General features: G+C 43.5%; 1 protein-coding gene across 6 annotated transcripts in view; it reads right to left on the reverse strand.

Moving 5' to 3' along the window:
• LOC139552569 (kelch-like protein 13) overlaps positions 1–23,034 on the reverse strand; it is a 62,195-nt gene extending 39,161 nt beyond the window's left edge. For 2 of the 6 annotated variants that reach the window (XM_071364418.1, XM_071364415.1), the window contains exons 1-2: positions 22,947–23,034; positions 17,412–17,485 (exon numbers count right to left, since the gene is read on the reverse strand). In XM_071364418.1, coding sequence (XP_071220519.1) covers positions 17,412–17,464 — 53 coding nt within the window. In that variant the 5' untranslated portion in view covers positions 17,465–17,485; positions 22,947–23,034. Of the gene's footprint in view, positions 1–6,702; positions 7,156–17,399; positions 17,486–22,946 lie in introns of those variants that run through there. The other 4 variants (XM_071364417.1, XM_071364414.1, XM_071364413.1 and 1 more) reach the window with 3 other exon arrangements.
• Positions 23,035–25,115: the final 2,081 nt, after the last annotated feature.

Consider the following 25,115-nt stretch of genomic DNA (forward strand, 5'->3'; position numbering starts at 1 on the left):
ACATTGAAAATCACATTTTTAACCGCACTGCCCCTTGAAGAAAGTCTTACTTGCCAAATGTCTATTTCTGTAGCAAAGGTTCATTGTGGCCATTTTGTGAAAACAGAGGTATGATTCATCAGAAAACACTGTCTGTGGGGGAGAGCAAGGACTCTGAATTGTAGACAAACCATTCAATCATTATTACTAGCCTATTGTGTAAATAAATCCTGAGTATTGCATAATCAAATCACATTTAGATTGGGTTTTTGAGGGTGTGCTCTTCTCACTCTTCTCAACCGTACTGAATTGATATGCAGGGGGCACAGAACATGTAGGCTTAATGAGTGTTGGAGTGTTTTTGAAAACATTGGACAATCAAACCTAATCAAACAGGCCAAACTAGGAGAAATGTGGCGCTATTGTGTTTAGCTGTCTATCACGGTGGACTGGGGACGTCGTATGGCACTGGTGGCTTTGCTGTACCTGCCAGGCTAGACACACTCACACCACTTAATAAGCCCATTCACTAAAGAACAATAATGTAAGATTAGAGTAAGATGCTTTTGATGAAACAAGGCTAAAACAGTTAAAAACCCATAAGGCTCCCCCCAAAAAAGAGATTTCCTGGCCGGCTCTCTTGAAAGTAATGAGACAAAAATGAATGTGTGGTTAGACTAGCTACAGTTCAACTAGTCTATAAACCCCCCTGCTATGGTATGGGCCACTAGGTTGGAAACTCCACTTTTCTGGTTGCCAAGCCAGGATGATTATCACACAAGTCAAATTGGACTGTAGTGTCCAGCCTCATTGTAACAAGATAAAACAGTAGTGTCAAATTGGACTGTAGTGTCCAGCCTCATTGTAACAAGGTAAAACAGTGGTGTCAAGGGAACTGGGAGCAGTGGAGAGAGAACCGAAAATAGAGATACGGAGCAGCCATGATGGGTTAGGGCCAGCCAGCTACATTCCTCAGGGACTAGAGACCAATGTTTGCATGAGCTGATTCTGCCGCCAAATGCAAAGTCTTACTGCACAATATGCTTTCCAGACAGTTTATTACATGTTTATTTTTTTTCACTTAAGTTAATTGTTTTCCCTCAGATGCCAGGAAAATCAGGACATCGGGTTGTTGTTTCTCCTTACGCCACCATAGAAAAATAATCCACTTCCATTTCATTTCTTGTTGATCACTTTAGGCCTAATGTTTCATTAATATGATGTCATTTCAAGATCAGATCGTACAGCCTATACTCATTTGTCCTATGGCCTTGTCTTTCAGTGGTTAACATAGGGTCAAACAATCTTATGGACATTGGTTGAGGAAGACAGATGGGGAAATGTTTAAGAATGTTAAAATAGCACAAACCGCTGAATATAATTTCAGATTTTACCAGTGTCCTTGACGTGAGGATGAAATTAACTGTAAAGGACTTTGCATAGTGGCAAGGATAAACACCTGAAATTCCCAGTGAACTTCCATGTGTCTTCTGGGCAGTGCACCTTTGCCATTCCTTCTAAGCGTGAAATCTGCACTATGGGCAGAGGCTATATTTAGACACGAGTGGAATCACTGAAGGCAAACACACAGACCCCTCTCTATAATAATCTCCAGCTAACACACATTAACACACACACCAGCTCTTCTTCTGTGGACTACAGGAACACGCCCCCATCCACATCAGCGGGGCTGCAGTGGAGCGGGTCGAGAGCTTCAAGTTCCTTGGGGTCCAAATCACCAAGGACTTAAAATGGTGTACACAACGTTGTGAAAAAGGCGCGAACAGCGCCTCTTCCCCCTCAGGAGGTTGAGAAAATGTTTGGCTGCACTATCTACAGCTGCACCATTGAGAGCATCTTCACCTGCTGCATCACTGCTTGGTACGGCAACAGCACCGCCCTCGATTGCATGGCACTACAGAGGGTGGTGAGGACAGCCCAGTAGATCACTGTGGCAGAGCTTTCTGCCATCCAGGACCTTTAAAATCAGTGTGTGAAACGAAGCCCCGGAAAATTGTTAAAGACTCCAACCACCCAAGCCAAAGACTGTTCTCTCTGCTTCAGCAAAGCAAGCGGCACCAGTGCATAAAGTCTGAAACCAGACATCCTGAACAGCTTCTATCCCAAAGCCATAAGACTGCTAAATAGCTAACAAAATGGCTATACGGGCTATCTGAGTTGGCCCTTGTTTTATTTTTGCACTGCCTCTATGCACACTCACAGGACTCTGCACACTTAAGAATGTTTACATATCTCGCATTACTTATCTCATATGTATATACTGTATACTACACTATCTATTCTATACTATCTATTGCATCTTAGCCGCTCTGTCACTGCTAATCCATATATTTTATACTTATATATTCTCATCCCATTCCTTTACTAGATTGTGTGTATTAGGTTATGTTGTGGAATTTGTTAGATATTACCTGTTAGATACTGCTGCACTGTCGGATCTAGAAGCATAAGCATTTCGCTACACTCACAATAACATCTGCTAACCATGTGTATGTGACCAATAAAATGTGATTTGACTCACGCACACTCCAACACACACACACACACACACACACATGTATACTCACTCTACACACACTCACATATAATCTTAATTTACGAAGCTGCTACTCTGTTCATCATATATCCTAATGTCTAGTCACCTTACCCCTATACCTATCTACCTCCATCACTCCAGTATCCATGCACATTGTAAATATAGTAATGGAACTGACCCTGTATACAGCTACTGACTGTGTACATAGCTACTGACCCTGGAACTGACCCTGTATATGGCTACTGACCCTGGAACTGACTCTGTATATAGCTTACTGACCCTGGAACTGACTCTGTATATAGCTACTGACCCATGGAACTGACTCTGTATATAGCTACTGACCCATGGAACTGACACTGTATATAGCTTACTGACCCTGGAACTGACTGTATATAGCTACTGACCCATGGAACTGACTCTGTATATAGCTACTGACCCATGGAACTGACACTGTATATAGCTTACTGACCCTGGAACTGACTCTGTATATAGCTACTGACCCTGGAACTGACTCTGTATATAGCTACTGACCCTGGAACTGACTCTGTATATAGCTACTGACCCTGGAACTGACTCTGTATATAGCTTACTGACCCTGGAACTGACCCTGTATATAGCTTACTGACCCTGGAACTGACTCTGTATATAGCTACTGACCCTGGAACTGACTCTGTATATAGCTACTGACCCTGGAACTGACTCTGTATATAGCTACTGACCCTGGAACTGACTCTGTATATAGCTACTGACCCTGGAACTGACTCTGTATATAGCTTACTGACCCTGGAACTGACCCTGTATATAGCTTACTGACCCTGGAACTGACTCTGTATATAGCTACTGACCCTGGAACTGACTCTGTATATAGCTACTGACCCTGGAACTGACTCTGTATATAGCTTACTGACCCTGGATCTGACTCTGTTTATAGCTACTGACCCGGTATATAGCTTACTGACCCTGGAACAGACCCTGTATATAGCTTCCTGACAGCAGATGTCAGAGTGCTGTACAGAAACCAGTCTAAAACCCCAAACAGCAAGCAATGCAGAAGTTAGCTCTTATTAGAAATTAGAATATTTATTTCACTGTACTTTTGCCCGTGACATTAAAACTAAAAACTAAAATAACACCCTATCCCTGTGGTAGATGTTAAACAGGCATCCCCATATGCTACTCAGTCTCCATGTTGAAAACGGCCATATCTAGTGAAAGGGGAGAAGCTACGCACACAGAGCCCATTCCCATCCTTACCGTAGGCTGCATAGAGAAACCTAAAATCAGAAGGAAAAATAGCAACTGGGCCGGGCTAGGGAGGGCATGGCTCAGTATTAAAGGTTAGTCTTTTTGTTAGTCATTTTTATAAGGGAAAAAAGCTATTTGACTGTCCTAACGTTAGAGACAAAGCACTATATGCAATGGTAAAATATGTAGGTCTATAGCCCTGTATGTTAGTTTCTCAATCCATATGAATCATCTTTAAACTAAGTCTCCCATGTGAGAATTGGTGGCTCCAGGAATGGGGTCAAGTCCATGTCAATTCAATTTAGGATACAAAAATAAATTAACTCTTTTGATATACAATTATGCGCAAATGTTCAATTTGAATTACATTTAGAAATGTACTGTGACTGTAAAGGAATTTTCCCCATGATGTCATTCTGGTTTTGGGAAATATTAGCCAAAACATTACAGGCAGAGACTTGATGTGAATCCGTATGTAAACTAATGCACATTAAGACTCAACCCCTTTTTCTTTTAGAGATTTACCTGCCATTCCATTTACCTCAAACCCTGAACACTAGAACACTGAAGGCATATTCTTGGTGCTTTACCATGTAAATATAATTGGGTTGATGGGAAAAATCAAACATTCTATGCATCTGCAACGCATTAGGGAGTTCACTTAAATAGGGCATGGATGACCGCAATGTAAACAAACTTACAGTATTTGCATCCACTCAGGAGGCATATAAAGTTTATAGAAAGGTAAGGTAAAATGTAGACATTTTTATGCCAATAAGCCTAATGTTGCCGCATGCAATATCTAATGTAAATGACGCATCTACTGTATGGTAAAGCATATATCGAGACCATCTCATTCATTTTGCAATAAAGAACGAGCAAACAGAGCCTGAAATTCCACTAGAAATATGAGGATAAAATTAAGCCAAAAATCAAACACACATCAACTGACCATTAGCCTTTCAATCTAGCTTTAACTAAGAAGCAATGTACCAACGTTCATTTTCACTTGCCAGGATTGACAGCACTGATACCGTCTCTGCTCCTGAGGATGCCAGTCCTCCAAGACAGATTAATGTACACTGTCCTCCAAGCCAGATTAGGACAGGTTACTACTGTACACTATCCTCCAAGCCAGACTAAACCAGGTTACCGTATACTGTCCTCCAAACCAGATTAGGACAAATTACTACTGTACACTATCCTCCAAATCAGATTAAATCAGGTTACTGTACACTATCCTTCAAACCAGATTAAAACAAGTTACTGTACACTGTTCTCCAAACCAGATAAAGCCAGGTTACTACTGTATACTATCCTCCAAGCCAGGTTACTACGGTATACTATCCACCAAGGCAGATTAAGCCTGGTTACTGTACACTGTCCTCCAAACCAGATTAAGCCAAATTACTGTACACTGTCCTCCAAACCGGGTTAAACCAGGTTACTGTACACTGTCCTCCAAACCAGATTAAGCTAGGTTACTGTACACTGTCCTCCATGCCAGATTAAGCCAGGTTACTACTGTTTACTATCCTCCAAGGCAGATTAAACCAGGTTACTACTGTTTACTATCCTCCAAACCAGATTACGCTTGGTTACTGTACACTGTCTTTCAAGACAGATTAAAACAGGTTACTACTGTACACTGGTTAGGAAAGATACTCTGATCCCTGCCATTTACCTAGAGCTAGCCTAGCAGGGTGACTGGCAGAGGATGATATGGGGCTTCTCGCCCAGAAAGGAGGAGATGGAGGAAGGAGAGCCTGGAGGGACCCTCCATATTCTGCCCTTCCCCCCTCCACAGCAACAGACAATAGCTCCTAAACCAGGGCAAGCCTGACGCCCTGACAAAGGAAGGCAGGCTCCTCCTCCCAAGCTTGCTGTGGCGGCCGACAGTCCTTGCAGGTGGAAAAACACAGCCCCAGAGAGGGCGGAGAGGGGCAGTGGATGTGGTCCTTGCCCCAGAAAATTGTAAAATGGGCCACGTCCATGGATAATAAGCCATACTGCTCTAGAGGACAGCGTTCCGCTAGCTGGCCAGTCAGCACACCGCTCTAGAGGACAGCGCTCCGCTAGCTGGCCAGTCATCACACCGCTCTAGAGGACAGCGCTCCGCTAGCTGGCCAGTCAGCACACCGCTCTAGAGGACAGCGCTCCGCTAGCTGGCCAGTCAGCACACCGCTCTAGAGGACAGCGCTCTGCTAGCTGGCCAGTCAGCACACCGCTCTAGAGGACAGCGTTCCGCTAGCTGGCCAGTCAGCACACCGCGCTAGAGGACAGCGCTCCGCTAGCTGGCCAGTCATCACACCGCTCTAGAGGACAGCGCTCTGCTAGCTGGCCAGTCAGCACACCGCTCTAGAGGACAGCGTTCCGCTAGCTGGCCAGTCAGCACACCGCTCTAGAGGACAGCGCTCCGCTAGCTGGCCAGTCAGCACACCGCGCTAGAGGACAGCGCTCCGCTAGCTGACCAGTCATCACACCGCTCGAGGACAGCGCTCCGCTAGCTGACCAGTCAGCACACCGCTCTAGAGGACAGCGCTCCGCTAGCTGGCCAGTCATCACACCGCTATAGAGGACAGCGCTCCGCTAGCTGGCCAGTCATCACACCGCTCGAGGACAGCGCTCCGCTAGCTGGCCAGTCATCACACCGCTATAGAGGACAGCGCTCCGCTAGCTGGCCAGTCATCACACCGATCTAGAGTACAGCGCTCCGCTAGCTGGCCAGTCATCACACGCGGCACAAAGGAGGGTATTAAATCGACACACAACAACACTCCCATCATATTCTGCCCAATTAGGCTGCAATGAGAGAGGGGGACTCCCCATACCCCAAAATAATACACCACAACTGAACTGAAATCTAAAACTGAAAATACACCACCACAGCATGCTATGAATGGAATTTTTTCCTTACTCACATATAGGCAGGAGAGAGCGGTGAGGACCTGGATGTCTTAAGAACTTGCACTGGGAATTTCCAGCTGACAGGAGAACCGCTTTTCCATTTTAACGGCATGTTGTCACCAGCACGGAGCTACAGCGCAAATAACGGCAAAGAGCATTTCCATGAAAAGGCTTCCAGCGAGGGCTTCCATCCCACTCTGCCCACAAGGATCAGAGGCAGGGAGAGCAGCAGCGACAGCGGTGGAGTGGTATAGGCAGCAGCAGCAGCGCAGGCTACACCGGCTTATGACACTAACGGTAGCAGTGGTAGCAGTGAGAAGAAGCCAATGGATCCTATCTCCTGTGTCTACAGGGGCAACGGCAGCTCACAGTCATCTCTGTTAGAAGGGAAAAAGCCTCCCGTCCTTTGAGGCTGCTCTAGCCCAGCAGCTCAACAACAGTGCCACCTTGTTAAAGGAGCGGCGACTGCAGTGCTGGGCTTGTTATAGTGAGGGGGGAGGTGGAGGGGAGAGGAGGGATGAGTAAGAGAAAGGGAGGAGAAAAACCCACAGCACTGAGCAGAGGCTTAAATACAGTAGCTAGCGTCTCCCCACCCTCAGGAGAGCAGTGCCTAAAATACCACTAGTTTACACTGGGAAATAGAAAGGAACGTTTGGTATTTCTAACCAGCAATCCATTAAGTTAACATCCTCCTATTTATAACTAGTAATAAAACCTCTACAGTGCGACTTCGGATACACCCACATAGGCTAGGAGGCTAGGTGTAATTCCATGTGGGAGAGAGAGTACATCATAGGAATAGAATTATATTTCTACGGACAACTTGTCCCTCTACACCTTTGGAGGGAATGTTTATTCTCCACTCCGGACTTTAATCAAAGATAAAATATAAGCCTAATATGCAAGCATGGCAGATTGTGTAGATATACAATGAAGATCTCATTCCACTGGACCCTTGCAGTTAGATTGTCCCCTCATAGTGTCTCCTGCATGGCCGTCATCCATGGTGCCCTCTTATCTAGCAGGAACACAGATCATCTCAATTGCATACTCCTCGCGTCCTCTCTCCTCGTCTCCTTCTCAAAACCCATTGGATCAGAAAGTCAAAAGGGGAGGGATCTCTGGCTTTCTAATCCAATGGGTTTTGAAAAGGGGACAAGGAGAGAGGATGCGAGGAGTATGCAATTGAGATCTTCCCACAGTGTGCAGTAAGCCACGGCCTTGCCTGAGGCAGCTAGCTGATCAAGATGGAACACTAAATCACCTTTAAACCTCAGATCAACATTCACCCAAGCACTAAGAGAAAAATACAACCATGAATAGAGCACTGTGCAGCTCATTTCCACGATTACAGTCTCTCTCGTCCAAAGAGCTCTGAAGGCCCTGTCAAGAAGTCTAAAGCAAAGTCATTTCCTGTGTGCTACTTCCTTTTGACAAGCCCTCTCTCTAGCCCTTTGTTTCAAATCTCTTCTACTCCCATCGTCATGAAAAACAACCTATTGTGGAACTTCTAAAAGTGCCAGCCTCAGCCAAGCTGGGACCCCTAGTCACCCCACTCCTGCTTTCTCACTCTGGAGCTTAAGGGAATGTCTTCCAACCTGCCCTTAACCCCTCCCTCAAGGTTGACTCCTCACTATCTCGTCCCATAACTAGGGAGAATATCAACCAATAGAACCACTACAGGTAATTTCATTGGAGCCATGATGTCTTGGGCCACTTCATCACTATGAAACTCTTTCAACAGCGTACACAGCCTGGTCTCTCAGGCAGGGTAGTCATGTTCTCAGTCTCTGTCTGTGGTTTCAGAGGATGACGGGGAGAATATGTTTATGGGTGCAGATTAAACTGTATGATGGCGGTAGGAATGAAACAGACAATGGAAACCAGGGGATTAAAAACCCCTTTGTCAGATGAGTGGGGATGGCGCTGAGCCAGATGTGAGCACATAAAAATTATGAATATGCGTCTGTCTGAGTGAACAAAGCATGGCTGAATATGTTCATTTGTACCGGCTCCTCCTCCATACAAAATACAATTAATATCAGAGTGAAAAAACACACCACGCCTGTCTCTGGATCAAAAAACTGAGCTGTGTGTGCATGTTATACTGCCCTGTACTCTGTGTGCATGTTATACTGCCCTGTACTACAGCCTGAGCTCTGTGTGCATGTTATACTGCCCTGTACTCTGTGTGCATGTTATACTGCCCTGTACTACAGCCTGAGCTGTGTGTGCATGTTATACTGCCCTGTACTACAGCCTGAGCTGTGTGTGCATGTTATACTGCCCTGTACTACAGCCTGAGCTGTGTGTGCATGTTATACTGCCCTGTACAACAGCCTGAGCTGTGTGTGCATGTTATACTGCCCTGTACTACAGCCTGAGCTGTGTGTGCATGTTATACTGCCCTGTACTACAGCCTGAGCTGTGTGTACAGGTTATACTGCCCTGTACTACAGCCTGAGCTGTGTGTGCAGGTTATACTGCCCTATACTACAGCCCGAGCTGTGTGTGCAGGTTATACTGCCCTATACTACAGCCTGAGCTCTGTGTGCAGGTTATACTGACCTGTACTACAGCCTGTATCTAGGGTACTAAAGCTGCTCCTCTTTATTTAGATACAATCCTAAATCAAAAACGGAGGGCAAACATCTAAACATGGTACTGGATCTGTCATGAAACCAGATAGTCCTAAATGTAGAGTTGCCCATTTAAAAAGACTAAGCTAGTTAGGCCAATGCAATTTTGCAATCATTGTACGTTTCATCATGAAACACTTCCCTTCTTCAAAAACAGAATGTCATCTGAACATCTATTGAAGAAACTGCGTCATTATTACGTCGTTTGACTTCTGCCCTGCAAGCCACAACAACTGAGCAGTATTATGAAGAACAAGACAGGCTGGGAACAAAGAGGGGCGGCAGCACTGATAGCCTAGTCCTCAATAACCAAACTCCTCCAGCTTTTAGAGTGAAGCCTGACAATGGCTGCTTTTATCAGAGCCTTGGTGAGCATCAATCTGTGGACTTCTTTCAGAAGCGATTAGGGTCGTTGGGGGGAGGGGTTGGGAGAGGAGAGAGACAGCACGAGAGAGAGAGAAACAGACAGACTCCTGAGCTATGCAAACACACTGACCCAACAGCCCTGGATGACAGGAATGCATCCTCACTGTGCTGTAACACTGCTATACTCTGTCTCACTTTAACGCACACCCCATCACTGTTCTAACAAACACACACTGGACTAAAATAACACATACACCATATTAAAAAAAGTGTTGACCATCTACACATTTTCTTGTCCATAAGATTGTTTTGCATTGTGTACCTTGCCTTTGACTGACATTTGTACTGGCCATTAGGTGTGGGTTCATGCCTGTATGAACATAAGGGGAACAGACAGCCCTCGTGACTGACTGCAGAACAGACAAACACATACCATCTAGTGGACACAGAGGGAACTGTACTGTCTAAACGCCATATACTATTCATTAGCCCTAATGCTAATGTATCTATTTCAATTGACTGATTTCCTTACATGAACTGTAACTCAGTAAAATCTTAGAAATTGTTGCGTTTATATTTTTGTTCAGTATAATTGACCGACGTCGGTTCAATCATTTGAATTCCACTTCGTGCTTTTTTTTCTGTGAGATCGATGTGCAGTTTTTGTAGAGATAAATCAGATCAGCCTGAACTGTGCAATGTAGCAGGGAGTTGAAGTTTCCAACAAGCCAATATTCTACATAGTTTAGCGCTGAAAATGTGGTAATTAACTACAATGACCATAATCCATTGCACACACGCATAAAAACTTGTCAGTTTGAGCGCAGCAGACACGGAGACTGAGAGAACGCACTATCGAGAGAAATATAAAGCAGTTGCTTCACGAGCCTGAAAATACATGATCTTCTAAGTGATTGATAGTTGGTATAGTGGTTTTGTCATACAGCATAGGCAGCAGCTCTATAGAGATGAGATGATGACTTGGAATTAAATAAAGTAATTAAACAAAACAAATGTAATATACACAACATCTGAAATATTTTAAAAAAGTAATGTGAATGACTTATAGTTAATAAGTGATAAGCTGTAATGGGCAGTCACTACCATCATGGGACTTTTATGAATTGTTTATTCTGTGTTACGGCATTGAACCCACATAACGTATAGTGAATTTAATGTAAAAAAATAAAATCTAAAAATCAAAACCGAAAACCGTGATCATTTTTATATAATCTAACTGAAACCGAACCGACATTAAAAAGTACTAATGACTCAGCACTATCCAAATAAGAACCATGTAGAAAAAGAAAATAAAAAAAGCAAGTGCCCTGAACGTCATGTTCCAGCTATGAAACAGCGCCTGGTTTGTTTCACATTTTAACGCATTTCGAAAGGCTTGGCAATTATCAGAAAATAATATGCATTTGTCGTTATCAAAGCGTTTCTGGGGTGAGAAATAATCCTGCTGAAAGTGCTAGTTAAGAGAAACTCACCACGTGTAGAAAAATCAAAGACTGATGTAGAGAGCAACAAAAGTTTGCCTGGTTTCAGAGGGATGAGGTGATGAAAGCAGAGGCCCAGCAGGTGCTGAAGGCTGAGGACTTCTACTGAGGAGTGCAGAAACAGCAGCAGGCAGGCAGGGCTGGAGAAGGATGGATAGAACCGTGCTCAAAGCCCTACAAACATCTACCATAAGAACACTCTCTATGTATGCCTTTTCACATTCTGTCTTTTGTCATGATCCACTTTCAGCCAGACAATACAAACTCTGTGTAGTCCTAAATAAAACAAGCCAGGGTGTAGTACAATAGAACTGCTACTAGAATTAGGCTTAGCTGGGTAATGGGTTACTGATTAATGTTTAACTTTTCATATTAACGGTCAAGAAAATGCATCTTTCTTACACATCTTAAATGAGATTAGCCTCATCTGCATAATCACAGACAGCCAGTCAGAGAATACGGCATACAGACTAGAGGTCGACCGATAAATCGGAATGGCAGATTAATTAGGGCCGATTTCAAGTTTTCGTAATAATCGGTAATCGGCATTTTTGGACACCGATCATACCCGATTACATTGCACTCCACGAGGAGACTGCGTGGCAGGCTGACTACATGTTATGCGAGTGCAGCAAGGAGCCAAGGTAAGGTGCTAGCTAGCATTAAACGTATCTTATAAAAAACAATCAATCTTAACATAATCACTAGTTAACTACACATGGTTGAGGATATTACTAGTTTATCTAGCTTGTCCTGCGTTGCATATAATCGATGCGGTGCCTGTTCATTTATCATTGAATCACAGCCTACTTCGCCAAACGGGTGATTTAACAAGCGCATTTGCGAAAAAAGCACTGTCTTTGCACCAATGTGTACCTAAAACATTAACGCCTTTCTTAAAATCAATACACATGTACAGTGGGGAGAACAAGTATTTGATACACTGCCGATTTTGCAGGTTTTCCTACTTACAAAGCATGTAGAGGTCTGTCATTTTTATCATAGGTACACTTCAACTGTGAGAGACGGAATCTAAAACAAAAATCCAGAAAATCACATTGTATGATTTTTAAGTAATTAATTTGCATTTTATTGCATGACATAAGTATTTGATCACCTACCAACCAGTAAGAATTCCGGCTCTCACAGACCTGTTAGTTTTTCTTTAAGAAGCCCTCCTGTTCTCCACTCATTACCTGTATTAACTGCACCTGTTTGAACTCGTTACCTGTATAAAAGACACCTGTCCACACACTCAATCAAACAGACTCCAACCTCTCCACAATGGCCAAGACCAGAGAGCTGTGTAAGGACATCAGGGATAAATTGTAGACCTGTACAAGGCTGGGATGGGCTACAGGACAATAGCCAAGCAGCTTGGTGAGAAGGCAACAACTGTTGGCACAATTATTAGAAAATGGAAGAAGTTCAAGATGACGGTCAATCACCCTCGGTCTGGGGCTCCATGCAAGATCTCACCTCGTGGGGCATCAATGATCATGAGGAATGTGAGGGATCAGCCCAGAATTACACGGCAGGACCTGGTCAATGACCTGAAGAGAGCTGGGACCACAGTCTCAAAGAAAACCATTAGTAACACACTACGCCGTCCTGGATTAAAATCCTGCAGCGCACGCAAGGTCCCCCTGCTCAAGCCAGCGCATGTCCAGGCCCGTCTGAAGTTTGCCAATGACCATCTGGATGATCCAGAGGAGGAATGGGAGAAGGTCATGTGGTCTGATGAGACAAAAATAGAGCTTTTTGCTCTAAACTCCACTCGCCGTGTTTGGAGGAATAGAAGGATGAGTACAACCCCAAGAACACCATCCCAACCGTGAAGCATGGAGGTGGAAACATCATTCTTTGGGGATGCTTTTCTGCAAAGGGGACAGGACGACTGCACCGTATTGAAGGGAGGATGGATGGGGCCATGTATCGCGAGATCTTGACCAACAACCTCCTTCCCTCAGTAAGAGCATTGAAGATGGGTCGTGGCTGGGTCTTCCAGCATGACAACGACCCGAAACACACAGCCAGGGCAACTAAGGAGTGGCTCCGTAAGAAGCATCTCAAGGTCCTGGAGTGGCCTAGCCAGTCTCCAGACCTGAACCCAATAGAAAATCTTTGGAGGGAGCCGAAAGTCCGTATTGCCCAGCGACAGCCCCGAAACCTGAAGGATCTGGAGAAGGTCTGTATGGAGGAGTGGGCCAAAATCCCTGCTGCAGTGTGTGCAAACCTGGTCAAGAACTACAGGAAACATATGATCTCTGTAATTGCAAACTAAGGTTTCTGTACCAAATATTCAGTTCTGCTTTTCTGATGTATCAAATACTTATGTCATGCAATAAAATGCAAATTAATTACTTAAAAATCATACAATGTGATTTTTTGGATTTTTGTTTTAGATTCCGTCTCTCACAGTTGAAGTGTACCTATGATAAAAATTACAGACCTCTACATGCTTTGTAAGTAGGAAAACCTTCAAAATCGGCAGTGTATCAAATACTTGTTCTCCCCACTGTATATATTTTAAACCTGCATATTTAGTTAATATTGCCTGCTAACATGAATTTATTTTAACTAGGGAAATTGTGTCACTTCTCTTGCATTCTGTGCAACAGAGTCAGGGTATATGCAGCAGTTTGGGCCGCCTGGCTCGTTGCGAACTAATTTGCCAGAATTTTACGTAATTATGACATAACATTGAAGGTTGTGCAATGTAACAGCAATATTTAGACTTATGGATGCCACCCGTTGATAAAATACGGAACGGTTCCGTATTTCACTGAAAGAATAAACGTTTTGTTTTCAAATGGATAGTTTCCGGATTTGACCATATTAATGACCCATGGCTCGTATTTCTGTGTGTTTATTATATTATAATTAAGTCTATGATTTGATAGAGCAGTCCGACTGAGCTGTGGTAGGCAGCAGCAGGCTCGTAAGCATTCATTCAAACAGCACTTTCCTGCGTTTGCCAGCAGCTCTTCGCAATGCTTCAAGCATTGCGCTGTTTATGACTTCAAGCCTATCAACTCCCGAGATTAGGCTGGCAATACTAAAGTACCTATTAGAACATCCAATAGTCAAAGGTATATGAAATACAAATGGTAGAGGGAGAAATAGTCCTATAATAAATATAACCTAAAACTTCTTACCCGGGAATATTGAAGACTCATGTTAAAAGGAACCACCAGCTTTCATATGTTCTCATGTTCTGAGCAAGGAACTTAAACGTTAGCTTTCTTACAAGGCACATATTGCACTTTTACTTTCTTCTTCAACACTGTGTTTTTGCATTATTTAAACCAAATTGAACATGTTTCATTATTTATTTGAGACTAAATAGATTTTATTGATGTATTATGTTTAGTTCAAATAAAAGTGTTCATTCAGTATTGTTGTAATTGTCATTATTACAAATATATATATAAAAATCAGCCGATTAATTGGTATCGGCTTTTTTTGGTCCTCCAACAATCGGTGTCGGTGATGAAAAATCATAATCGGTCGACCTCTAATACAGACAGAGGATCAATTCAGGGCAGTACAAAAAAGACCTTTGACAAAACCAATCGTCACATCGTATGTGGTTGAGGACAGAAGTAAGAGTCGGCTTTAGAAAATACAGATTCACCCCAATGTACAGGGTTGAATAGGCATTGGATTTAGGTACTTGAGTTCATATGTGGGCAGCAGAAGCGTAGAGCCGCATACAGATGTAGATTTGCCAATTGGCGGGTATCGATGCAACAGATGGAAGCTGGTAAAAGCGAACATGGGGGAAAAAAACCTTGCCAACAGCACACGTTCCCATGAGCTTGCTATTAAGAGTGCCTAGAAGAGTCAACTGTCCACCTCAAAAGAAGGTTTTCAGCAGTCTAGTGTTTGCTGGCCAACAACTGTGGCATTAGGAGTATCAACTTGCCAAGTGACGCACTGAAATGTTCCCGCCTTTTTGTTACTACCTCCATCTGGACATGAAATGTACATTATAGTGATCCTACTTAAATTGAAAAGACACTTTGCTTAGCACAGAATGAAAGACAGAAATAAAACGCCTCAACTCCCACAATATACTCGCTAAAACCCAGTCAAGCTGCTGTATGGTTTATTCATTACAATAGCACTCAAAATAGTGATGGTGGAGAGCTGAAGCTACTGTTGGTTGGGAGGGGAGGAATGATGACAAACCCATTATGTCAATAATAATTGCCAATCTGTGTGTTTGATTAAGCCATCAACCCCTCCCCCATCAGCTTGTAGTCTACTCTCGCTCCACTGCACCACGTTGTCCAGTCCAGAGGCACGCTCTCTGGCCAAAGACTGCCACTGCCTAGCAACTATTCCTTGATGCTCGTTAGGAGGTAGCAAGCTGCGTGACAACAGAGGGACATGCTGGTCCAGTAGGCTTCGGTGGTGTCCAGATTTTCATAGCTTCATGCTGTTTCTATACCATACCGGGGTATACTGTATTACCGGCAGTGCAAGTCTTTCCAAACTTCCCATAGCGGACAGTAGCTAAATGCTAACAAGCGCAAGCAAACAAACTAATTGCAAGGACAGACAACCCAGCTTATTATACAACTATCTCAATAGGCTACTGAAAGTTTGCTACAAGCACAAAACAAATAATTAAGGAGGGTGGGGGGGGGGGGGGAATGAGGGGTTGGTGTTGTACTGTTTTTGTTATATCTGAAAATCTATAAATAAAGTTCAAATATATAAAATAATAATAATTAGACAGCAGGGATCTTGATCCAGGAGATTGACTGTCGCTGCTGTAACAAAGAAGCTTGATCTTGAGCAAGTTAGCTACTTAGCTAGCAAGTTAGCAAACCAAATGCTGGAGCCCTGAGCTATAGAGAATCTTAGATAGTTAAACCTATAGTTATAAGATATTTAGCTGGCAAACAGTTGTAGTGAATTTCAATTGTAACAGCGTAGAGCCCTGCCCAAGCCTATGGAACGGCAGCCTCAAACTACTGCTTAGCTTCAAAAGTACTGGACACAATATAATAAGGAAATACAAACTTTACAAAAGGGAAACAATAAAACCACACGACTGAAGCATTGCCCATTAAGATCTGTTGTTGTGGTTACGGTCATGGAAATGGCTAAAGGCAGGATTAGGTTAGACATAACAGCAACTTGTTTTGGTGGAAAGAAATACAATTTGTTAAAAACAAAAAAACAGTATACTTGAGTAGTCAGAGCTCATCATTCTAATAAACCATAGGTCAAAATGCACTGACACAGATTCTAGTTAGAGCTAAATCTGTAACATTGTGTCATGAAAGCATTTCTAGTTGAGGCACTCCACTAAAATCTTCATGAAGTGCGCCGAGAAGACAAAATCCCTGAACAGCTGCAGCAACACACAGGAAGGCACAAAGGACAGGGGCTTAGAGAAGCCTCGCTGACACTACACCAGAGAGGACACAGAAAAATACAGTCATGAGAGCAGCAGAATTTAAAATAGTCAATAGTCATGATGTTGTGAGTAATCTCCCCTGGCTCTCCACAATCACACAACTTCCTAATTCATTACCGTTGACGATAGTAAATGGCTTACGGATAAAAATCCACTCACAGCTTGAAATAAGGCATTAGTCACTTGGTACAAAAACAACACGTCCCAAAGAGGGGCCTGGAGACAGGCCCAAAGAGGCAGCCATTTACCCAGCAACAGGGGGACAATGACAGCCCTCTGACAGACTGAGTCATGGATACACGCTGTAACCCAACCTGAATCACTGCTGCAGCATCGTCAACAGCTAAGTTAGCCCACACACACACACACACTGAGCTGCATGAACACTCCATACTGAGTCCATGTCTTTAACTCACTTTAAGATGTAATCAGGCAAGTTAAAGTTAAAACAGAAACAGAATATTGCAAATGATGCAAGAGGTAGAAACTCAGATTATCAAAAAGGAAATATTATTTTTGTTTAAAACCACAATTTCTATCTCTGTCCGTGAGAGAAAGCAAGCAGACCTGACAAAAATATGAGAGAATAAAAAAAATGTCATGTCGTTAGACTAACTTCATATATTAATTAAGAGATGAGAGAATTACTAACGTTACATGTTCACATATAACATGAGAAAACCCAGAATGGCTAAAATGAGCCACTTCAGAGGAAAGTGAGGAACGTTGAATGATTGTGTGTATAGATGTAGAAGAAATTTTGGACATACATTGCACAGTACCTGTCGTGCAGTCCGAGGGACATCGTCTCCCCTCTGTGTACAGGGTGCTCCATGCCCTCGCCAAAACCACACCACTGAAAAACAGGTGAACAATACATTAATGATATTGTCAGGGCTCTTCAAAGGTCATTTAGGTGATAATACAATCATCAACCCCTTCGCCTGTACACATGAATAGCCTAAAGAAAGTTTGTGGAGTGTTTGGAAAATCTAAGACAGGTTCAGTTCTATCCCACTTCTCCACTGTCACCTTCTGTCCCAGTGAAAGCCGAAGCTCAGGGCTGCGAGACCGCAAACTGGAAATGGGAGATGGACAATCTACACTACTTTAACAGTTGTCACAGTGCTACCCCCCTTGCCAACACTGACTGACTCCTAGCCAAACCCGGTTCCCCTGTTTAGTTTCAAAGTCATAAAATGCAATAGGCTAATCCCTTCCTGTAGTGCATTTGTTTTCAAACTCGCATTATAAACCGGGTAGTTTGGGTCCTGGATGCGGAATGGCTATAAGACGTGGTATATCAGACAATATACCACGGGTATGACACAAAAATAGGTGTTTACTGTTCTATTCATGCCAGTAACCAGTTTATAATATCAATAAGGCTCGGGCGATATACCGTAGAGGTCCCCCCCCCCCGAAATACCAATGCCACTGCTTATAAGTTAAGTATTACTTTAAAAAATCTAAGATGTGTAAAATAAATTATATCCAGGTCTGGGCTCCAGCTATGCATGTGGTTTGATAACTTGCTAGCTAAGTGGCTAGATGTCAAGATCAAGCTTCTTGGTTACAGCAGAGACATTCAATCCCTTCCTGGATCAAGATCGCTGCGTCCAATTTTTTTTTGTAGAAATAGCACCCCTTGTGTGCACTTTCGGTAATACCGTATACCCCGGTATGGTACAGAAACAACATGACCATATGAAAATCTGGACACCGCCCATCCCAAATAAGGCACCTCAGGATATAACCCTGCACGGGCATGAATTTTAAGCCCGCGACGTTCAGGCCCTACCCAGGCCCGATAGCCAAATGTAAGGCCCAGCCTGGTACCCAAAATAACTTCCTCCTTTAGCAATCCATTATAAATGTCGGGCTCGTGTTGGGTAGCAGAGCTCTACCTCGTGGTTTATGTTATTAGCAATATTGCTCAAATATAGCCGTTCAAAATTCTACATTTAAGACTTTGTTGCATTTTATTTCACCTTTATCCTAATTAATCTCATTATAAAATATTTTCAATAAGAGAGATAGGGTTGACCATGTGGCACAGTGGTAGATGCGTCACCACAGACCCCGGTTCGATTCCAGGCTGTATCACAACCGGCCGTGATTGGGAGTCCCATAGGGTGGCACACAATTGGCCCAGTGCCGTCCGGGTTAGGGTTTGGCCGGGGGAGGCCATCATTGTAAATAAGAATTTCTTCTTTAACTTGTCTAGGGTAGGGGGCAGCATTCGGAATTTTGGATGAAAAGCATGCCCAAATTAAACTGCCTGCTTCTCGGGCCCAGAAGATATGATATGCATAGAACTGGTAGATTTGGATAGAAAACACTCTAAAGTTTCCAAAACTGTTAAAATAGTGTCTGTGAGTATAACAGAACTGATTTGGCAGGCGAAAACCTGAGAAAAATCCATTCGGGAAGTCGTTTTTGTTGTTGTTGGTTTTGTAGTTTTCTATTCAATGCCATTACAGTATCCATTGACTTAGGACTCAAATTGCAGTTCCTATGCCTTCCACTAGATGTCAACAGTCTTTAGAAATTGTTTCAGGCTTGTATTCTGAAAAATGAGGAGGTAAGAGCAGTCTGAATGAGTGGGCCCTAAAGTGTCACAGAGCTTTTTCATGCACGCGACCGAGAGAGTGCCTTTCTTGTTTACCTTTTATATTGACGACGTTATTGTCCGGTTGAAATATTATCGATTATTTAGACTAAAAACAACCTGAGGATTGAATATAAACATTGTTTTACATTTAAGTCATTTAGCAGACGCTCTTATCCAGAGCGACTTACAAATTGGAAAGTTCATACATATTCATCCTGGTCCCCCCGTGGGGAATGAACCCACAACCCTGGCGTTGCAAGCGCCATGCTCTACCAACTGAGCCACACGGGACCATTGTTTGACATGTTTCTATGAACTTTACGGATACAATTTAGATTTTTTGTCTGCGTTTGAGCCTGTGGATTACTGAAGAAAACGCACAAACAAAACAGAGGTTTTTGGATATAAAGAGACTTGATCAAACAAAAAGAACATTTATTGAGTAAATGAATGTCTGCTGAGTGCAACCATATGAAGATCATCAAAGGTAAGGGATTAATTCTATCTCTATTTCTGACTTGTGTAACTCTTCTACTTGGCTGGTTACTGTTTGTAATGATTTGTCTGCTGGGCTATGTTCTCAAATAATCGTAAGGAATGCTTTCGCCGTAAAGCATTTTTAAAATCTGACACCGTGGTTGGATTCACAAGAAGTTAATACTTAAACCTATGTAAAATATGTTTTGTTTTCTGAATTTTTATCATGAGCCAGTGAAACTGCTGGGTGTTTCTGTATTTGAATTTGGCGCCCAGCAGTTTCACTGGCTGTTGAAGAGGTGGGACGCTAACGTCTCACGTACAAGAGAGGTTAACTGACTTGCCTAGTTAAATAAAGGTTAAACACTTGACAATTACATTTTGTACAATTAAATAAGCAACAAATATTTCTCTCCCAAATTTCCACAAGGCCAGGTGGACAGAGCTCAGCTCTGCCTCCTCTCTTTTTCCATTTATTAGCGGCGTGAGCATATGGCCTTTCTATTAATATTTCAGACTCATATTTTGGGGCGTTGTCTGCCATCTGTCCTCCCTGCACCCCACTGTTCAGCTTGGTCATGATTACAGTGGAGATCAGATGGGGTGATAATTGCAGCACAGTCTGTGTGGATAGTTCAGTCCACAGGACCACACCAGGGGTCTACATAGTCAGACAGAAGGACATAGGAAGAGAGGTGACAGAAAATGAAACGCGAGTAGTTAATATAGTGGTTAGTCTGCTACCTGTAATAAAAGGTGACAACACCTGTGGCTTCCACACCATCCGAGCTAATTTTAGGTGAGCATAGTGGCATTAAAATTGTACAATTATGTAGCTACATTGCATATCCTAATGACTTAAAGTAGTGACAGAAATCTCTTCCTACCAGTCAGAATTCAGAAGCATATCAAAGTAGCTGGAGTTGTCATACACGCAGTGCAACAGGGGCTGGGGCATGACTTTAGTCTAGTCAAGCTGAAATGCAATTGGTTGGAAAAGACCAGTCCACGACCGGTGCCTAGCCTAATTAGCCTAAATAAAAAAACTTTATGAAGATTGAAATTAACTCTCGTCTCTTGCTAAACAAAATGCCTCCTGATCTAGAAAGTTTCCATCTGAGGACATGATTATAGGTCAGGCTAAGCCAGGAGAGGGCAACCTTGAAGAACTAAACTACTAGGCCTAGACGGGACAAACAAGGTTCAACCATGATCCTCCATCTAGAGAGGCCAAAACACAAAGCCAAGCAGTGGCCATCTTGAACATGGCACGTTACTTGTTATTTGTAGCAGGTCAGTGGCAAAGGGCCCTTTGTTTGACTGTGAACAATGTGTAGACTATTTTCTCCAGTCACACTCAGGGCAAAGAACACAAAAACACATCCAATATGGCCAACATAGAGAAAAACTAAGTCTGGCTTAGCAGACTAAACACCACTCCATGGAGAAGGAAGTTTATGATGACTGCACCAACAGAGTGAAACAGAGACCAGGCTTTGTGGGATCTAGCTCCGACTACATCGATTCACCCAAGGTCAAAACTTTCAATCAGGAAACGCCTACACTATACCTATGTTTGTCATCTGTACTTGCATGCCTTTGTTTGCTGAAATTCATACTTTGAGATTCAATTGACACATGCGCATTTGCGCTGAGTTGTCATCGTTGAGAGACAGAAACGAGCAAAAGGTTGGTGGTTGTATTTGATTCACGTTTATTGAAAGTATGATTTCAGCATACAAAGAAAGTCAAGCAACTACAGAGGACACATGTAAATCATGAAACGCCTACCCTTTTACCGTTAAGTATTGACCATGGCCGAATCAATGTCGTCGGGGGTCAATTCCACAAAGCCTGGTCTCTGCTCCACTCTGTTGGTGAAGTTCATCATCAACTTCCTTCACCGTGGAGTTTAGTCCACTAGGTCTGACTAGCCTTTAGCCTACACAGAGGTGTGCAGTTTTGATGTATACTGTGTAGCCTACTGTACATGTTATGTAGTTGTCCCATTTGGACAGATCTGACAAACATGTATCAAAAGAACAATTGGCATTACATTAAAAAGGGCTCATGTGATGGGCTGCTGCTTCCATAATGATATACTGATTTTGAAAGCAAATACATGCATGCCCCATTGGGGCAGGTAACTAACTCAGTTAGCGGTTTGGATGTTGTCTAGTATGGCAATCCCCATGACACCAGCTCCTCCAATAAACACATCCACCTTCTGAGTGCACCTATACCGACCCAATATTACAAACAAATTATTAACACGAGAAGGCCTTCTGACAGGTGATGCACAAATTGTCGAGCAATTGAGTGTCAAATTTAACATTGTTAAAGTTCATTAAATCATTAGCTAATGTCAGTCAATACGTTACCATAGATGATAAAGAGCAACAAGAATGTAATCTGAAACTGGAAAAAAGGACAGCGCCCAGTTGACGCCCTCCATTCAATTTAATATTCTAAACCTCAGTTTGTCACACCGATATCGTGGTAACAAGGTAAAGTATTATTCAGAATAATCCAAGCCTCACTTTCCTGGCGTTCATACTAGCTAACCAAAATATCAAATACATAACAGTTAACTTGCTGCTGTACAGTCAACTGTTAGCTAGCTCCAAGTTTAGCAGCGAATTAACCCCAGCGTAGCTATGCATGGAGGACATGACTACACATGTTTATTGGAAACTTCTAAAACTTTCACTAGCTTGCTAGCTGTTTAGCTAGCTACCTAGTATGACCACCACTGTTCAGAAAGGCTGAAAATTAGGTAGCTAGCTAGTTGTAACTACAGGCTGGATAGCTAGCTAACTGTAACTACAGGCTGGATAGTTAGTTACAACACATCTTTATTCCAAACATTCATGATCACCTAAGTGAAAAGCTAAGGCAACAATTAGAAATAAAGGTGGAACGTATATTTATCTAGCTAGCTAGTTAGCTATCGTGGTGTGCTGAAACCCATTAAGCAGTGTCAATGTATACCAACTTCGCCGGGCGAGAGCATTTGTAGGAAGGACAAACCACACAGCATGGCTACCCGTGAAGTTAGTTAGCCAGCTGAAGCTACATCTTAAGCTACTTAGCTAGCTAGCTACTTCTTTAGCTAGTTACCCGTAATTGAAAACGTTGGGTTGCGTTTGATGTTGTATTCAACATTTTACATATAAAAGAGAATTTAAAAGACATTCTATAAACTTTTAAATAGCGAAATTCCTACCTGATACGTCCTTGTTTTCTTCTTAAACCCTCAAATCCACTCTACCCATAGATCTCACTAAGGTCCGCCTACAACCTATCCAATGGTCGTTTGCAAGGAACGTGACGTAGCCACGCTGGTAAATGGTAGGATCATACGGCAATATTTTTCATATTCACAAAACTGAAACACCAAACAAAGTAGAAGTGGTCCAGCTGGTGGTAGAATATGCAATTTACTGGAGTTGTGAAACCTCATAGAAGAAATAAGAGTTCTGTAAATATCGATCTTGTTGGTTTTATTTATAAATCAATTTTATTGATAGCAATTCTTTTTGCAATTTTTTAAACAAGATTAAGTGTGTTTTATTTCTGAGTCTGGTCTGAACCCCTGCAATTGAATTGCTTCGATGAACCACACTCTTTCCTCAGACCTGAAGACTATGTTTGCTCCCCAAGCCAGAGTACATGGCATGCCTCTCTGATGGCTTCACAGTCGGACACCATTGTAGCAAACAGTGAAACACCCATTGTGGAACTTGAAACTGGGTACCTATTGCTAAACACTGCTCCAAAAGGGTTAACCCACTGGAGCTGTTCTTGTCTATTAATGTTCTGTATTATGTCATGGTTCATGTTTTGTGTGAACCCCAGGAAGAATAACTGCTGCTTTTGCAACAATACCTTATCTGAGCCCACTTCTAAGCCCACTCCTCTCTTCTCCTCCTCTCATATGCTCATGGTCCTCGTCTCTCCTTCATATATAAACAAAGAGGGAACCTGATCTGGTCAATTGTCTACATTTACATTTACATTTAAGTCATTTAGCAGACGCTCTTATCCAGAGCGACTTACAAATTGGTGCATTCACCTTATGATATCCAGTGGAACAACCACTTTACAATAGTGCATCTAACTCTTTTAAGGGGGGGGGGGGGTTAGAAGGATTACTTTATCCTATCCTAGGTATTCCTTAAAGAGGTGGGGTTTCAGGTGTCTCCGGAAGGTGGTGATTGACTCCGCTGACCTGGCGTCGTGAGGGAGTTTGTTCCACCATTGGGGTGCCAGAGCAGCGAACAGTTTTGACTGGGCTGAGCGGGAACTGTACTTCCTCAGAGGTAGGGAGGCGAGCAGGCCAGAGGTGGATGAACGCAGTGCCCTTGTTTGGGTGTAGGGCCTGATCAGAGCCTGAAGGTACGGAGGTGCCGTTCCCCTCACAGCTCCGTAGGCAAGCACCATGGTCTTGTAGCGGATGCGAGCTTCAACTGGAAGCCAGTGGAGAGAGCGGAGGAGCGGGGTGACGTGAGAGAACTTGGGAAAGTTGAACACCAGACGGGCTGCGGCGTTCTGGATGAGTTGTAGGGGTTTAATGGCACAGGCAGGGAGCCCAGCCAACAGCGAGTTGCAGTAATCCAGACGGGAGATGACAAGTGCCTGGATTAGGACCTGCGCCGCTTCCTGCGTGAGGCAGGGTCGTACTCTGCGAATGTTGTAGAGCATGAACCTACAGGAACGGGTCACCGCCTTGATGTTAGTTGAGAACGACAGGGTGTTGTCCAGGATCACGCCAAGGTTCTTAGCACTCTGGGAGGAGGACACAATGGAGTTGTCAACCGTGATGGCGAGATCATGGAACGGGCAGTCCTTCCCCGGGAGGAAGAGCAGCTCCGTCTTGCCGAGGTTCAGCTTGAGGTGGTGATCCGTCATCCACACTGATATGTCTGCCAGACATGCAGAGATGCGATTCACCACCTGGTTATCAGAGGGGGGAAAGGAGAAGATTAATTGTGTGTCGTCTGCATAGCAATGATAGGAGAGACCATGTGAGGATATGACAGAGCCAAGTGACTTGGTGTATAGCGAGAATAGGAGAGGGCCTAGAACAGAGCCCTGGGGGACACCAGTGGTGAGAGCACGTGGTGCGGAGACAGATTCTCGCCACGCCACCTGGTAGGAGCGACCTGTCAGGTAGGACGCAATCCAAGCGTGGGCCGCGCCGGAGATGCCCAGCTCGGAGAGGGTGGAGAGGAGGATCTGATGGTTCACAGTATCAAAGGCAGCCGATAGGTCTAGAAGGATGAGAGCAGAGGAGAGAGAGTTAGCTTTAGCAGTGCGGAGCGCCTCCGTGACACAGAGAAAAGCAGTCTCAGTTGAATGACTAGTCTTGAAACCTGACTGATTTGGATCAAGA

The sequence above is a fragment of the Salvelinus alpinus genome, chromosome 24, assembly GCF_045679555.1.
Source record: "Salvelinus alpinus chromosome 24, SLU_Salpinus.1, whole genome shotgun sequence".
Lineage (NCBI taxonomy): Eukaryota > Metazoa > Chordata > Actinopteri > Salmoniformes > Salmonidae > Salvelinus > Salvelinus alpinus.